Source organism: Xyrauchen texanus, chromosome 10 (genome assembly GCF_025860055.1).
Source record: "Xyrauchen texanus isolate HMW12.3.18 chromosome 10, RBS_HiC_50CHRs, whole genome shotgun sequence".
Classification (NCBI taxonomy): Eukaryota; Metazoa; Chordata; class Actinopteri; order Cypriniformes; family Catostomidae; genus Xyrauchen; species Xyrauchen texanus.
In genome coordinates this window covers 14,678,990-14,697,316 of record NC_068285.1, presented here as the reverse complement: position 1 = coordinate 14,697,316, position 18,327 = coordinate 14,678,990, and the positions used below count along the sequence as shown (strand labels likewise).

Sequence of the window (18,327 nt, the reverse complement as noted above, 5' to 3'; positions counted from 1 at the left end):
TGATAAAGTTACAGTGTAAAAAAAACTCACTATTCAAATTTAAGACATTTTGTTACACTGACCATGTTAACTGTACGAAATGTCAAATATGAAGAAATGTTTACATTTATGCAAATTTTTCAATTAAACTTCTCACTTAAAAATGTTGCACTTAAGTTAATTTATAAAATAATAACATTGTAACACAGGTTAAGATCCCCTTCATAAATCAAAAGCCACACATTTCATATTAACACAGAAAAGGTATATTTTATTGTCTCAGCTTAAAAGGACCCCAGAGCCCCAAATCAAAGCACAGAGTACTGTGTACTGTACATCACTTTTAGATGAAAAGCTGATGGCAAGTAACTTTACAGATCAACTTCAGACAGTAGTATTTCAGTATAATATTAAAGTCTTATAACAATACCTGATTATTTACTGTTACAGTTCTTCAAATACTTTAACCTGGTATAGTTAGGTCCTTACTAGCACTCAGAAAAACGCTCATTAGTGTTCAGAAACAACTGCTACCTTTTTATTTGGTCCAGAAGACAATGATGAGCAACAGTTCAAACCATGAGGCTAATGGAAAGGCAAAAACAGAAGGACAACTGTACAGGAAAGGCAGGCTTGGCATTGGGACGACAGGTCTAGAAATGTCCCTTGTTTCAACAGAAGTACAGAAGAAAGATGTTAACTGAAGCTGAGTCTGATTATGGTGGCGAGTGGACTTTAACTTTAAAACGCGAGTGCATTTAAAGAATGCAACAATCAGAGTCTTCCTTCTTGTCTCGACGCCTCTGTGCTCCGTGTTGAGCGGTGGCCTGACCTCTCATCTGCAGGAAAATAAACACCTTTAGAAATCCATTTTAATCACTCAGATTGGTATTATTATAGATATATAAATACGTGTATTCTCAAGTGCAAGTATATTTAGCTTGACATGTTTATGAATGGTAAATTCACAACTGACACAGTTACAGTCATTTATGTAAGACAAACCTTAAATACAGTTACTAGCCCATATAGTTTCAAGCATAATGGAGATCCTGAGGTGAGAAGGAAGTACCTGTCCTGCAGAGGGTTGTTGCTGCTGCTGCTTTTGTTGTTGCTGCTGCTGCTGAGGTTGCTGGTACTCCTCCTGCTGCAGTTGTCTGGCCAGCTCCAGATCACTCAAGGGTCCAGGAGCTTCACCCTGCTCCTGCTGCAGAGACATCGCCACCAGATAGTCCTGAAATTACAGATAACACAATGAAAGTCAACTGAACCAGCAACATACTGAGCACATTATTTCACAAGCTGTGTGGTGTACCTATGTTACATGTTAAAGGTGCACTTAAGGGAATTGTTCACCCAAAAATGAAAATCCTTTAATAATGTATTCACCCTCAGGTCATCCTAGATGTGTATGACTTTCCTTCATCTGCATAACACAAATGAAGATTTTTAGAAAAATATTTCAATTCTGTAGGTCCTTACAATGCAAGAGAATGGTGATCAGGCTTTTGAATATCCAAAAATCAAATAAAGGCAGCATAAAAGTAATCCATACGACTCCAGTGGTTAAATCCATGTCTTCTGAAGTGATACGAAGGGTGTAGGTGAGAAACAGATCAATATTGAAGTCCTTCGTCACTATAAATCTCCACCTTTGATGAGACATGATCAGTAGGTGGCGATATGCACGAAGAAAGCAAATTGCCAAAAAGCAAAAGAACAATGTGAAAGAAGAGATTTATAGTAAAACAAAAAGGACTTAAATATTGATCTGTTTCTCCCCAACACCTATCGTATCACTTCAGAAGACATGGATTCGTTTTATGCTGCCTTCATATCTTTGAGCTTCAAGAATGGTCACCATTCGCATGCACTGTATGGACCTACAGAGCTGAGATATTCTTTTAAAAGTCTTTGTGCTCAGATGAAGAAATGGTCATACACATCTGGGATGGCATGAGGGTGAGTAAATGATGAGAGGATTTTCCTTTTTGGGTGAGTTTGGGTCAGACTAACCTAATCTAATTGCAATGGGTGCAGATGGTATACTTAATAAATTGGAGGTCAAATAAAATTTAGATACCTGAGATACATTATGTTCTTACATGATGATTCTTGATCAGAGCAAAACAAAACAAAAATACCATTATTACTAATAAATGAAAAGTGGGCCTAAAAAGGATCTCATTTATTTATCTAATTTGAGAAATGCTGCAAAAAGAAAAAAAGACAACCACTCAAGTCACCTGATCAATCTGCATTTGCTGCTGTTGCTGTGAGGTGGGTTGGCTGGCTGCTGAGGGTTTCTGGGATGGGGGACACAATCTGAAGTTTGAGTCACAGAAGTTTCCGTCCCCTTCCACATTGTGAAGACTCTCCCACACCACATTCTCCTCCTGCAGGAAACCCTGATCTGTGACCAGTATGTAGAGGTGACCCTGCAATTTCACCCAATGAACATCAAGAACAGGATCATCAGCTCAAATGTATGAATATGACAATTATTGCTAGAAAGCCACTGAAAGTTGAAGTGCATTTGTCATTATTTCCAGAAGTATAAACTCAAACATGTTATAATGCTCCTTTCTATTTGAAATTCACACAAACCCTTCCAAAACACAATTATTGCAACATGATATTTAACATAGGGGCAAAAAAAAAAAAACATTAGATATAATTAACTACTCCTGTGCTTTTGGTATAACCGTGTCTATACATGTTCACTGTTTTTGGTGGCGGCTGTTCTAAAGCTGCTTGACGGCACAGGGATTGTTAAAATCAGCTTAGGACAATGGATACTGTTGGTGTGGGAGGCTGGTAAACACCTTGTGCTTTATCGTGGTACTGAAGTGGTTGTTTCTGAAAAACACAGACAGCTCGCCCTCCTTGGCTGTTGTGCTGAGCTCACACAGGCCGTGATATGACAGCTGGGTTGCTGTGGACTCCAAAAACTGCTCTGCTATCAAACCTGTCAACACAAAGAGATTATGAGAGTTAATGATTTACAATCAGGCATTAACACGGTCTCATTTCCAACACTTTCTGTGAACTGGATTACCCTTCAGAGCTCTGAGCACCAGAACATCAGACACAGGAACAGTTTTTTCCCTCAGGCTATCCATCTAATGAACAATTAAATTGCCCCATTGAGCAATAATGATGTGCAATACACAGTTTAAGTCTATTTATATTATCCAACATATCCACTTCTGCCATTACTTACATTGCTCTGTACATAATATACTGTATTTTTGTTCTTTATATAACAGATTGTAATAGATTTGCCCTACGTGTGTGTGTATGTGGGTATGTATGAAGGTGAGTGTATGTATATGTATAATTATTTATTTTTATTCTTTTTTGTTTTAATTTACCTATGTCTTGCTGCTGTTTTTGGTATTGTTGGTATTGTTGTACACTGGAAGCTCCGGTCACCAAGACAAATTCCTTGTATGTGTAAGAATACTTGGCAATAAAGCTGATTCTGATTCTACTATATGGAAACGCACTGTCTGATCATGAATTAGTTCTTCATATACCTTCACTGACTTGACTGCTATCTGTTGAGAGCTTGAAGTCTATTATCTTCTCCACCAGTTGGTTGTAGCTCAGTTTTCCCACTGCAGACACCATTTCAGGACTCTGTCAAGACAAAATTTAATTATTAAGTTTTTTAAAAGATTCGGTACTTCTTAATATACGTGATGTGAACTAGCTCACTTAAAAGACTCAATGATTCACTTAAAAAGGAATATTCCGGTTTAATACAAGTTAAGCTCAATCGACAGCATTTGTGGCATAATGTTGATTACCACAAAAAAATCATTTAGACCCTCCTTTTCACTGAAAAAAAGTAAAAAATCTGGGTTACAGGGAGACACTTACAATGTAAGTGAATGGAGCCAATTTTTAACATTTCAAAAGTACAGCCACAAGACAAAGAATATGCGTGTAAACATGATTTTAGTGTGATTAAACCACATACTAACCATGTAATGTCGACAAACCTTAAAACCCTAAAATGACTGTAAAAATTATAATTTACAGCTCAAATAATACACACATTTTAACACAAGAATTAATGCAAGTGCTTTTATAAACTTTTAGAAGCTTCACATTTCTGTATTTAAGCTCTCAAAAAATTGCCCACATTGTAAGTGCCCCCAAGAAATGGAGGGACAGTCGAAATGATTTTTTGTGGTAATCAACATTATGCCACATATGCTGTTGATTGAGCTTAACTTGAACCCGGATCATTCCTTTAAGCCCCTGTGCAGCCTTAAAGGGACTTTGCCATAAGTCACAGGCTTTTTATTATATTTAGATAATTTCTGCCGTTTATTACTATATTTCTACTCGGATATATACAATAGGATGTTTTCTAGATGTTTTTTTCTTTTCTTTCACACGCTAAAATATTTTAGCCTATTTTTCAGACAAAATGTGCCAGGACCGACTCATAGCCATAATCATACACACGATTTAATTCTGTCATATGGAGTTCATACTGATACTGTAGAAATTCTGCCGCAGAGCGATGACCTCAGATCATTACCTCGTCTCTTGTATAATGCGATCAGCTAATGTTACTCAATCTACACCATGCTATCGTTCAGGTAGAATGATAATCTAATTATCTAATAATCTTCCAGAATTATCTCATATACTCAATAATCCAAAAAGTCTAGAAGAACCGGAAGTAATATCAGAAAATACAAATATAGTTTTCTCTAGCACTCTTAATAATGCCCCACACCATGGTAAAATGATCACACTCATGCTCTCAAGAGAGCAGCTCGGAAAATGGAGCACAAGTGGAAGAATACAAAATGTAGTGATGCATGGAAGGATAGAGTCTGTAGATACAGACAGGCACTAAAAGCTGCCAGGTCAGAATTGGGGTGTTATATTTTATAGCAATCTGTCCTTTGAAAATCAAATTTCCAATGTTTGTAGAACAGCATTCTTCCACCTTAGAAATACTGCTAAATTACAACAAATGCTCTGTCGCTCATGCCGAAAAACAAATTAATGCTTTCATGACCTCAAGACTAGATTATTGTAATGCATTACTGGGAGGATGTCCAGCAAGATCAATAAATAAACTTCAATTGGTTCAAAATGCAGCAGCCAGAGTGCTGACGAGAACCAAGAAATATGATCACACAGTTGAAGTCAGAAGTTTACAAACTATTTTTTTAACCACTCCACAGATTTAATATTAGCAAACTACAGTTTTGGCGAGTCGTTTAGGACATCTGCTTTGTGACACAAGTAATTTGTTCAACAGTTGTTTACAGATGGATTGTTTCACTTTTAATGAACTATTTCACAATTCCAGTGGGTCAGAAGTTTACATACACTTAGTTAACTGTGCATTTAAACAGCTTGGTAAATTCCAGAAAATGATGTCAAGCCTTTAGACAATTAGCTTCTGATAGGACGTGTACTGAATTAGAGGTGTACCTGGGGATTTATTTTAAGGCCTACCTAACTTAATGTCTCTTTGCTTGACATCATGGGAAAATCAAAAGATATCAGCCAAGACCTCAGAATTATTTTTTTCCCAAATGCCTGATGTACCATATTCATCTGTACAAACAATAGTATGCAAGAATAAACTCCATGGGACCACGCAGCCATCATACCGCTCAGGAAGGAGATGCATTCGGTCTCCTAGAAATTAACGTAATTTGGTGTGAAAACTGCAAATCAATCCCAGAACAACAGGAAACAACCTTTTGAAGATGTTTGAGGAAACAGGTAGACAAGTATCTATATCCACAGTAAAATATGGCCTATATCGATATAACATTAAAGGCTGCTCAGCCAGGAAGAAGCCACTGCTCAAAAACCACCATAAAAAAGCCAGACTACAGTTTGCAAGTGCACATGGGGACAAAGATCTGCAAATGGGTCTTCCATATGGACAATGACCACAAGCATACCTCCAAAGTTGTGGCAAAATGGCTTAAGGACAACAAAGTCAAGGTATTGGAGAGGCCATCACAAAGCCCTGAACTCAATACAATACGAAACTTGTGGGAAGAACTGAAACAGTGTGAGCAAGGAGGCCTACAAACTGGACTCATTTACACCAGTTCTGTCTGGAGGAATGGGGCAAAATTCCAGCAACATATTGTGAGAAGCTTGTTAAGGCTACCCAAAATGTTTGATCCAAATTAAACAATTTAAAGGCAATGCTACCAAATACTAACAAAGTGTACGTAAACTTCTGACCCACTGGGAATGTGATGAAAGAAATAAAAGCTGAAATAAATAATTCTCTCTACTATTATTCTGACATTTCACATTCTTAAAATAAAGTAGTGATCCTAACTGACCTAAGACAGGGAATGTTTTCTACGATTAAATGTCAGGAATTGTGAAAAACTGAGTTTAAATGTATTTGGGTAAGGTGTATGTAAACGTCTGACTTAAGTACACCCAAGTTATCCATCAACTCACAATTAGGCTGCTTTAGTTAGGTCTGCTAGAACCAGAAACACTGATCATGCTCTATAACTCTACAAAAAAAAAATGATTGGCATCTATGCTAATATTATTCTATTTGTTTCCCTGTCTCAACCTCGGGATTCATATGCCGAGGTTACCAAAGCCGGCCAAATCTACCTATTTTCCTGCTTTGTGTCGGACTCCACTGTTATGTGTCTCTGAATGGTGACAACTAACTGCAGCAGGTGCCAGCCAAACATCACTTCAGTCTATTACGATGGACTTCAGGGGATAAACTGATGCCAACTCCAACCATAAGACAAGGGATACTTCATATGTCACTGCCTGATCCTTGGACTTAGGATAGACCTCACCAAAATGACCTGCTGGTTGAACTGCGATGCACCTCACTGATCACTACCTGCATCACCTCGGTCTAATGATGGACTACGCTCTTAAAATTGAATACATAGACTATCAATAATTTGCCAACAAAACCCTTCATCAGCCAACTAACAAGGACAATTGAATCTATGTGAACTTCTGCAGTTAATCTTAGCTGAACTTCAAAGACATTAGTCATTAATCTTACAGTTCATACAAAATCTTTGTAAGAACGCTGACCCTTAACACTTACTTAGTTTACTAATTTTATACCATGACCTGCACTGCACATAAATAACTAATATTGGCATTATATTCATGCTGTTAGCCAGAGGCGAACTGGCTCCCCAGGTTATTTCTCTCCATTAACCAACATCTTTTGTGTTCCTTGCCACAGTCGCCTTAAGCTTGCTCACTGGGGTTATAAATAATTTTTGTATTTAATAATATATTTGTATACACAATATACATCATATTTAATCAAACTAAACAATGATGACTCGATGACTTTATAGATATTACAGTTTCATTTTCTGTTAATGCACGATTTTCTGTAAAGCTGCTTTGAAATGATGTGTGTTGTGAAAAGCGCTATACAGTATTTGTCTAGATTGCGATAATTGGCATCGGCTGATAACTATATTTGCTTGGCCGATTAACAAAAGGGTTATTTTTCCATTGTTTCAGTTCCAAAATCTACCAATAGATTTGTCAATGGATAGTCAATACTTTGTTTTCAAGGTCTTTTTCTTTTCAAGTTTATACAATTTTAGTAAATACTGTAGAAAATTCTGTATAGTATACATGTATATCGGCCAAACTGCTCTGTAGATATCGATATCTGCCACTGAAAAACCCATATCGGTCAACCACTATTATTAAGTATAAATGTATATGTTCAATTTAATGTTGTCACCCCAATTGTGCAGGGGCACCCTAATTAAATATATAACTATTAGGTCTTCAGAACTTCTGATAGCAGAATGAAATAATATCTGAGCTTTAATGTAATTAGCTTCTTTTTTTAGTAACATGTAGTGAAGCTAACTATTTTTTTAAAGAGTAGCTTGACAACAGTTTAGTTAAGTAGTTTGGGAAGCTACAGTTTCAAAGTAGCTTTCCCAACACTGTTGATTTTGTATTTTTGCTTGGATGACAAACATACACATTTTTAACAATTATCTGTTGACTAACCTGCGGGTCTACGAGCCAGCCATGGTAGAGTGGAATGTCGAGCAGATCAAAGACGATGCATTCAGGAGTGTACTCAAAATCAGACACACCCGTAAAACGCACATTAACGTCGAGGCCTGTTGACAACTTTGGCAGCACAGCCATCGCATCACTCATGTTCTGTGAAGAAAGTGAAAAGTATCATAACAAATGAAGTCTTTTGACCTTAATGAAAAGACCTTGCCATTTAAGTTTAGTCTATCATGTTCATGTTACTGACCTCAGTAAATGCAAGATGTTTGTGTTGAGGGTAAGTTAGTAAAAGCAGCATTTACCTCAACTGTTAACACAAGATGCTGTCTTTCCCAACTTATTTTATTTGTATTTTTATTTATCCACTTTTCTCCCAATTTGGAATGCCCAATTCCCACTATTTAGTAAGTCCTCGTGGTGGCACAGTTACTCACCTCAATCCAGGTGGCAGAGGACAAGTCTCAGTTCCCTCCACTTTTGAGACAGTCAATCCACGCATCTTATCAAGTGGCTCGTTGTGCATGAGACCGCGGAGACTCCCGGCATTTGTGGAGGCTCATGCTACTCTCCGTGATCCACGAACAACTTACCACGCACCCATTGAGAGAGAGAACCACTAATCATGACCACGAGGAGGTTACCCCATGTGACTCTACCCTCCCTAGCAACCGGGCCAATTTGGTTGCTTAGGAGACCTGGCTGGAGTCACTCAGCACACCCGGAATTCAAACTCGCGACTCCAGGGGTGCTAGTCACTGTCAATACTCGCTGAGCTACCCAGGCCCCCTTTGCCAACTTTTTTAAGCTCTAATCTAATTAAAAAGTAAAAAGCAAACATTAAAAGCATACAACTAACTGCAATTCTATGACAAAAAGTACAAAGAAACTTGGGTATTTCTATTTGACATCTTTATACATTTTAAATTAAGCTTTAAAGCTCAATTTCAAGTTTATTATATTTAAGAAACAAGTGAAGTTCCAGTGAAGTGAAATGTTCTTGAGAAAGAGACACATGGGCTAAAGAAGTTCTAATCTTCAACAAAGGAACAGCATAGATTTGGCAATATAACTATGTTTGTGTAAACAAAAGGACGCTTATTTCCAGCCCACACACAAACAAACATTGTAACTGTTGTATTTGAATTGGTAATGAAGGAATCAAAAGTGCTCATTCATGGATTGAAGGCCTTCCCAATGTCTGTCTATATGGGACTGTAGAGTTAAAGCTCTGGGTTCCTAGAGCTGCTCGTCTGTTTAACATGTTAATTAATATCACTGGACATGTGCTCAAGATCCGTGCCGATCAGAGCCTGTTACGCATGTTTTCCTACACTCCGATTTACCTGTTGAAAATTGAGCTCCATACCCTCTGCTTTCTCTCTCGGTTTGATGGACAGCACACATTCACCTACAATGAGAAGGGAATCAGACTTAAGCATTTTACATTACACTAAACGGAGACTAGTTAATTAAAGTTAATTGTGAAAAATGCAGTACTAAAAAAATTGTAGCATAATTTGTTTTCAGATGACAGTTGGTTTTATATTTTGTTATCTAATGCAATGAGAGTCACACATTTTTAAGAATGGCTTAAATGTTTAAAAACTTTCAAGGGTCACCATAAAAAGAAAATATTGAAACATGAGCTACACCCAAGGTTAAATAGCAGGATCGTATGGCCTCGAGGTTAAACATCTGGACTGGTAACTCAAATGTTTCAGGTTTAAACCCAGCAATGAGCAATTACTACTGTGTCCTTGAGCAAGGCACATAAGTCCAGATTGCTCCAGAGGGATTGTCAGAACAGTGTAATGCATGTCTCTTTGGAAAAGCCTCACCTACAAGAGTCTACTTTTGGGGGCAGGGATTTAATGATCTTAATACATAATTGTTGCTATTGATGTGTCATTAGTGGTACTGCAACACAAATGCTTTCACATTGCCCCACACCCATTCTTCTCAAGTCAGTCCAGCCATCGGTTTCAAACCATAAAGTTTATTGTAGAGTACCACTTCAGTCACTTAAGTAATTATGGAACATTAACTGGAAAGACGTGCCATGAGTCATGCACTAAAATGTACCTAAAAGCATACGGAGCGCAACAGCTCCCATCCACATTTTCAGGCGCCTTGGTTTTCCCATAAAAAAAAAAAAAAAGTCATATGGACTTTATAAAATCCTTCATAAAATAGTTCTTCTAAGCCATGAACCAAACAAACCAACTCAGAGGTGAATAACAACATAAACTTTGCTTTAAAGAAAGAATAAAAAATAATAATATATATGACTGTATACTTAATATCTTTAATGAGGGAATGAACTACAACTCCATAAAGCATTGCAAATGACATAACTTAAGGGTGAAGTATGCAACTTTTTTGAAGTGAAAATGTTATTTTATACCAGTTTATTGTTCATTGACAACTGAGTAAGCCATTTGTGGGTTTATCTCACCCAAAAGTATAAACAATGAGCCTCCCAGGCACCATCAAATCATTGATGTTTATATTTTGAGCGACCCGCTCAGCTCCACCCATCCCTTTCGAGCTCAACCTACAGAGTGAGCTTGGGGCATGGCTACTTGTTCAGCATTGCAAATATGAACATCCATGGCAGACATGTTACTGAGGAAAAGAAATTTAGCTTCACAAAAATTGTATGACTTTCTAAAACACAGAGCCTGAGAACGTAGTAAAAACAGAGTGAATATTGGCATCACATTTACAAGGTGAAGGACTTTGAGGAAATTTTTGGGGATCAATCGAGACATCAAACTTGCAGACAGAGTTGCTTCTTGACTGGTAAGATCCACTCAAGTTAGTTCATTAATGTTGAGCTTCAAATAAATTTGTAAGATACTCGGAATATGTATCGTTACGCTTACTAGTTACCAGAAGAACCATCTTACCCCCATGTACTGGATCCCCCGCACACCCAGCTGCCGTTCAATCCGACAATGTTATCGGACGACCCGATTCCACTGCCATGCTTTCTGTCCAGTGTGTATATGTTACAGTGGTTTTGTTTATCACTATATTAAACGTTTATCACCTTTTATTTAGTATGGCCTATTTGTTCATAGGGAATCAGAGAGTGCGAAATAGCCTAATGAGTATAAAGCCCAAAGTATATTTCGGTCAGATGCGAATGCTGAAAGTTTGCATACAGGACGCGTGATGCAATTCTTATCATCAGCAGAGTGCTCGAGCACTGAATGCACACAGTCCAATTTTTCTAACCGGGTGTCTTTTAGCGTGCAGAATGCGCCTGGAAATATTTACACTAATTAGTGTGTCCAAAAAGTGGCAACACTCATGTTTGAGCCGTTGTTATCACGAAGATGCACTAGAGGAAAATGTAATCGCGGTAAACAACTGGAGACGAAGGTGTAAAACGTCAACAGTTGATGTCCACGTCAAGAATATGTGTGTGATGAGGGCGATACCTGCAATTGTATACCTCAAGTTTGGAGGACTATAAAGACATCTTAATGGGTCTGAACTCCTGAATAGTAATAGTCCATTATCTCATACAGTCGTAGCGTGCACGTGCCAACCGACTGTGTATGCGTGCACAGTCAGATGGAGTATACTTTGACAGGCTTGTGTTCGACTGTACAGTACGCAGACGTTGAACGTTCACGACAAAATGGAAGCATACTTTGGGCTTAAGGAGTGTTGGCAAAGGTTGTTTGCAATTCCATTTGGTGCCAATAGTAGCACAGAAATGACATACTTCACCTTTAAAAAAAACTATTGAATTAAAGTTGTTGATTATAGGTAAATTCAGATTTATGCATGTAGGGGAGCAACTCAATTGCATCATGAGAGAGGGTAGTCACTGCTGGCGCACTTGGTTTGCTGCGATTTTCTGATTGGTGGATATTTTCCCATCAGAATCATGGGTAGTGTAGTTCTTCACCAGTAATTCCTCTATTAAATACCATTATATAAAAATGAAGAGGAATGTGTGGACTGCTGGCTTTAAAGGAAGCATAAACCATCGATAAACAACCTCTGAGCTCACAGTTTAGAAGTTATCATTAAAAATCAATTCCCCTTTGGAAAAAATGAATGTAATTTTTACTTCCGGAACCAGACTGTTGCAATCTATTGAAATATAACATACTTCATGTCCAAAACATCTTACCAAGGTGAGCCATTAGTTCTTCTGTGGTGACCACCTCTGTCTGAGCAGGAAACTTCACCTAAATAATAAACAAATATTTCAAACATTAATTTCTTAACCTATGTACTGATCTAAAATAAATGCACATGAAACTGCTTTTAGTTACAGCACCTCCTAATTTTGATTTCACAAGTTTGCTTATGCTGAATGTGTTTCATCAGAGTTCTTCTATATTGGTGACCTCGTGATTACACGGTTACAAAGATAGTAGAGTCATGGGACTATTACTGGCCCATGAGAAGAAATAAACAGATATACTTTACATGAACCTTTCAACTTCAGCTCAATGTTGGAGTCAAATGCATGGCAATATGCTGATAACTGGCAAAAATCAGGGATTGTTCAAGTATGAGTAATAGAGATGCTTGCCTTGGTTAACAACTTATAATCCATTATACAGGAAGTAAACAGATGCAACCTTGATCAAATATAGCTACGCTGTACCTTGGAACCAGCAGATTTCATACCTCTTCATACCCCATGGGATAACCGGAAAAAGTGAATGGCTTACCTTCCAACGCAACAACAGTATGTTCATGATGGCTATCAGCGGGCAAGGTCCATTCTCGCTTTGTGTGATGATCGCTGTCTTCTTCTCTTTCCAGGTGATCCATTTGACAAAATAATACGCTGGCATGGTCGGCTCTGATGCCATAACCTTTGCAGCTGCCCCACCACAGACCCCAGCATCATCCCCCTCCTGAGAGGCAACTTGATCAGGTGAAAACTTGTAATCACGATCCTGAGCAGATTTAGATGAAATCAAAGGTCCATCAGGAGGTATCCCATTAGTCTCCTCTGAGAATTCCAGACTAGCCATGGAGAAAGTGGGCGTCACTTCTGATTGGCTGGGTGTGTAGGATTGGCTATTGATGATCTCAGAATCATCAGTCTTGTCTTGGCTCCTACTGGTCACTGAGACCGACGGAGCCGTTTTAGCTTCATCTTCAAGAGACGATGAGGTTGGAGGAGGATCCTTGCATGGTGTCCTGTCGTCTTTCGTAACACATGGAGTACTTCCATCATGTGTACTCCCATGCTCAGTGGAACCCACAACCTCTTCTTGGCTGATTTTCTTCTCTTGTAGTCTGGCAGGGTCAAAGTCCTCATTTTTGGTTGTATTAAACTTCTGTCCTTCAGAAATGCCTAAAACCTCACCATCAATGGTATCGGAGCAAGAATCTGCCATGACCTGACACAAGAGTTATTAATGTTTCCTTACAACTAACAAGCTCAATTCAAACTTAAATGAAAAGCAAATATGTTTTTAGAAAAAAATATTTTGACCAAATATATCCTGGCAGTGACGGTTTATTTCCCCCCAAAACAATTTTTGTTTACTTAATTTTCCTGAGTTTTAGCACTTTTAGCAAGTCCTTTAGAGTTGGCTGAGTGACTTTTCCAAGATTCACTCTTTGTATTTAAAAATAATGGCTTTATTTCTGACTTTAGGCAAAAAGTTGAAAGACGCAATGCATAAATTCCTTTTTAAATAAAAAAAACAAACCGTGGGACTTCCTTGACAAGTCTGCTTTCATTCCACATCCATCACAAGAGAATGAACTGAGCAAAACAGTCCTAGCAGTGTTGTTTCTGTGTTACCCAATTCAGAGAGCAGCTGAGTCGCTGAGTCACAGAGTCGGCTTACTTTGACCACACACAGGGCATGTCAGCAATTACGAACACGTTGTGAACAAACAGGCGAAACCCAATACATAACTTTATAACTCTGAAGTGGGCATAAATATGAGCCCTGCTCTGGAAAATAAATAGTTTGCCAATTATTTTCTGAATAGTAACATATGCTCAAAGAACAACCCAGAAGCAAATCCAACGTGTCAGCAGAGAAGCAGCGCTCTTCAGCTCTTTCAGCTGATTGTTGAGGGGTGAATCACTGGAGGTCAAGATTGTATCCCTGGTATCAGCTTTTAAACTTTACAAACCTTTCCAACTCTGAAACAAGCAGAAAGAGGTCAAACAATTACACATTTGACTAAAATGGCCTAAGCACACGATACACCCAAACCACTGACATCTTTGTTTACATTAAACACTGTTTACTTACACTTTTTAAACTGCAGCACAGAAAAATGGTATATGAGCAAAATAGGTCACTGTTGTTATTGCTTAAACAATGAACATTGCAAAGAGGTTTTTGATCACAACTGAACTGGTAGAAAAATAAATGTCTTATTAGAATAATAAGTAAGGTACTGTTGGCAACATTTGCAAAGCAATTTGTACAAAAAGCAACTTTAACCAATTCAGTCTTTGATATTATAGAGGAAAAACAAGCCAGTTTGAACCAGCTATTCTGATTTTAAGAGTAACAGGCAGCAGCTCGAATAATAATAACAGCTACAACTCACCATTGAGACCTTTCGTGCAGACATTTGGTTCTTTAAAAAGCTCAGCTTTATTCCAGAGATATAAACTGTGAAATAAATACAAATTGTGAGTCTGTCGGGCTTAAATCCACAGGTTTAGATCTCCGGCTGATGCAGGCGCACGTCTTTCTCTCTCTCCCTCTCTTTATTTCTCTCTTTCTCCCTCTCTCTCTCTTCACTCTCTTTCCGTAATCTTGTTTTTGCCTGTCTCACTTCCGGTGCTAATGTTTGTAAACAGTGACGTCATACCGGAAATCGAAAACTCTTCGCTCAGAACTCAGCAGTATTTTGACCGTGGTGGCAAAGTGTTTTACTATGGTAAAATATCACATTGTTTGATTAAAATAATAATAATAATAATAATAATAAAAATAAATGCTGCTGCAAAATTTAAGACGGATAAAGAAAATATTTTGATCTCAAATCTAGTGCCCTCTTGTGGTTGGAAAATGTAAATGCATGTGCAAGATGTACATCTTAAGGGCGTGACCAGAACAGCAAAGAATAGAATAGAATAGAATAGAATAGAATAGGATAGAATGAGATTTCTATAACTTCAGCTTTTTACAGACCAAGCAAACCTTACATTAATCTTAGTAAACTTGGTGAATCTGTTCTTCAATTAGTAGGCTACAATCCATTTTAGATATGGACAGCTTTGTGATGATCTTATGGCCTTTTAAATAAGGGTACCTGCAATACATTTTAAAAAGTTTTGATTAATCTAGTGCAAACACATCAATTAATAATTTATTAAAAACCCTATAAATTGCAACAAACACACTATATACCTTCACAAAGGGTAAAAACTGGTTTATGAAAACAAACAAATATTTATTAATGACATTTCATATGTTGCAAGCACAATCCGGGGAGGAAAAGGTACAAAAGAAATGCACGTTAGTGAATGTTTAACTTTACCGGTTAAACTAGATTTTGTTCTAGGTTTGTGTATAACTGGGAATTAACTTGTATGCTGAACTCTACCATTAATCATTTATTTTGTCTATGGAATTTAGGCTTGATGTGGCATTTAAGGTGAAAGGTAGCTTTGAGTATGAAAGACCAAATTAAATCAGGTTAAAATAAGACTCTTGCTCGCCCCAGCATAGTCACTTAACAGGAAAGATGTACAACCTCTTATGAAGAACATTGTTTAATAAAACATGCTATATGCGGTTGAAAATGCATTAAACGTATCAAGTCTGTTCTCTCTCTGAAATGTAAATGCTTGCTTTTAACTATTTCATAGTTTTTACATGATGCTGTTTGCTGTGCCCTGTAGCCTATGAGATGCACTTATTGTCTGACTGGGTAGACTTTTCCCTCCATGTAGATTAAGTATGAGAATTTACTCTAATGACCAGCTTTTTTAACAATCCAGTCAGAAACTCTAAAAGTTCATTTTTTATTTAGGTTACCCATCGAATCATGTGCTTGTTATTGTCTCAATATCATAAGATGCCTATCAAAAAATCAAGAATAAAGCATCTTTCTTTGATTCTGTAAACAGGACAACATTTCAGTGATGGGTTTGGTTAACATGGACCCATTAACCCTTAAACATGTACCTCAGGTCTTTAGTGACCTGGGACCTCATTCCACACCCTGTACCTCATCCATAATTTGGAGGGTGAAAAAATCTGATCAATCCTTCAGTACTCTTCTTTTTTTTACTATAAATCTCCACTTTCACTTTCACATTGTTCTTCTTTTGTTTTTGTTTATTCACATTCTTCATGCACATTACTGGTTGGGGCTGGAGATGTAGAGTAAAAAATGACTTAAATATTGATCTTTTCCTCACCCTCACCTAATATATCACTTCTGAAGACATGGATTTAACCATTTTTATGCTGCTTTTATGTGCTTTATGGACCTTCAGCATTAACTTACACTGAATGTACCAACAGAGTTGAGATATTCTTCTAAAAATCTTTGTTTATATTTTGCAGAAGAAAGAAAGTCATCCACATCCGGGGTGGCAAGAGGGTGAGTAAATAATTAGAGTTTATTAGAACATTTTTGAGTGATCTATCCCTTTAAAGATCCTAAGTATTTAATACTGTAGCTTTTTTTTGTGCTTCCATAAAAACAATTTTTGTAATTATTTCATACAGTATCTATATACATTTACGATCACAGGATATCTTTTTCTTTGTTTTATTACAAGACAAATTAGTATTTTATTCAGAATCAGAATGAGCTTTATTGCCAGGTGTGCTTAAACATACAAGGAATTAGTCTTGGGTGACAGGAGCTTCCAGTGCAAAACAATACAATACAGCAACAACACAATAGATAATTGATAATAATAATAAAAAAATATATAATAAAATAAAAATTAATAATAAATAAATAAAAATAGAATAAGAATAAAAATTGGATAGAAAATAAAGTATATATAGAATATACGCATTAAGACAAAATATATATATATACATATACACACTCACCTAAAGGATTATTAGGAACACCATACTAATACTGTGTTTGACCCCCTTTCGCCTTCAGAACTGCCTTAATTCTACATGGCATTGATTCAACAAGGTGCTGAAAGCATTCTTTAGAAATGTTGGCCCATATTGATAGGATAGCATCTTGCAGTTGATGGAGATTTGTGGGATGCACATCCAGGGCACGAAGCTCCCGTTCCACCACATCCCAAAGATGCTCTATTGGGTTGAGATCTGGTGACTGTGGGGGCCATTTTAGTACAGTGAACTCATTGTCATGTTCAAGAAACCAATTTGAAATGATTCGAGCTTTGTGACATGGTGCATTATCCTGCTGGAAGTAGCCATCAGAGGATGGGTACATGGTGGCCATAAAGGGATGGACATGGTCAGAAACAATGCTCAGGTAGGCCGTGGCATTTAAACGATGCCCAATTGGCACTAAGGGGCCTAAAGTGTGCCAAGAAAACATCCCCCACACCATTACACCACCACCACCAGCCTGCACAGTGGTAACAAGGCATGATGGATCCATGTTCTCATTCTGTTTACGCCAAATTCTGACTCTACCATATGAATGTCTCAACAGAAATCGAGACTCATCAGACCAGGCAACATTTTTCCAGTCTTCAACTGTCCAATTTTGGTGAGCTCTTGCAAATTGTAGCCTCTTTTTCCTATTTGTAGTGGAGATGAGTGGTACCCGGTGGGGTCTTCTGCTGTTGTAGCCCATCCGCCTCAAGGTTGTGCGTGTTGTGGCTTCACAAATGCTTTGCTGCATACCTCGGTTGTAACGAGTGGTTATTTCAGGCAAAGTTGCTCTTCTATCAGCTTGAATCAGTCGGCCCATTCTCCTCTGACCTCTAGCATCAACAAGGCATTTTTGCCCACAGGATTGCCGCGATACTGGATGTTTTTCCTTTTCACACCATTCTTTGTAAACCCTAGAAATGGTTGTGCATGAAAATCCCAGTAACTGAGCAGATTGTGAAATACTCAGACCAGCCCGTCTGGCACCAACAACCATGCCACGCTCAAAATTGCTTAAATCACCTTTCTTTCCCATTCTGACATTCAGTTTGGAGTTCAGGAGATTGTCTTGACCAGGACCACACCCCTAAATGCATTGAAGCAACTGCCATGTGATTGGTTGATTAGATAATTGCATTAATGAGAAATTGAACAGGTGTTCCTAATAATCCTTTAGGTGAGTGTATATATACAAGGTTCTGGTGCTCAAAGCTCTGGAGCTTCAGCCAGAATGCAAGGC

General features: G+C 37.8%; 1 protein-coding gene across 1 annotated transcript; it reads right to left on the bottom strand.

The window, feature by feature from the left end:
• Positions 1–207: 207 nt before the first annotated feature.
• Positions 208–14,806, bottom strand: mindy1 (MINDY lysine 48 deubiquitinase 1). The gene is made up of 10 exons (XM_052136123.1): positions 14,584–14,806; positions 12,726–14,167; positions 12,176–12,233; positions 9,369–9,433; positions 8,014–8,172; positions 3,519–3,621; positions 2,805–2,947; positions 2,226–2,417; positions 1,052–1,213; positions 208–818 (listed from the first exon to the last, which is right to left on the bottom strand). Exons 2-10 carry the CDS (start codon positions 13,401–13,403, stop codon positions 738–740), a joined length of 1,641 nt encoding a protein of 546 aa, XP_051992083.1. The 5' UTR covers positions 13,404–14,167; positions 14,584–14,806; the 3' UTR covers positions 208–737.
• Positions 14,807–18,327: the final 3,521 nt, after the last annotated feature.

Coding starts and splice junctions, on each gene's coding strand:
- mindy1 (XM_052136123.1), bottom strand. CDS start 13,403: ATGGCAGATTCTTGCTCCGATACCATTGATGGTGAGGTTTTAGGCATT. Junction 12,234..12,725: donor TACTGTTGTTGCGTTGGAAG/GTAAGCCATTCA, acceptor TTTATTATTTAG/GTGAAGTTTCCTGCTCAGAC. Junction 2,418..2,804: donor GTACCACGATAAAGCACAAG/GTGTTTACCAGC, acceptor GTGAAATTGCAG/GGTCACCTCTACATACTGGT.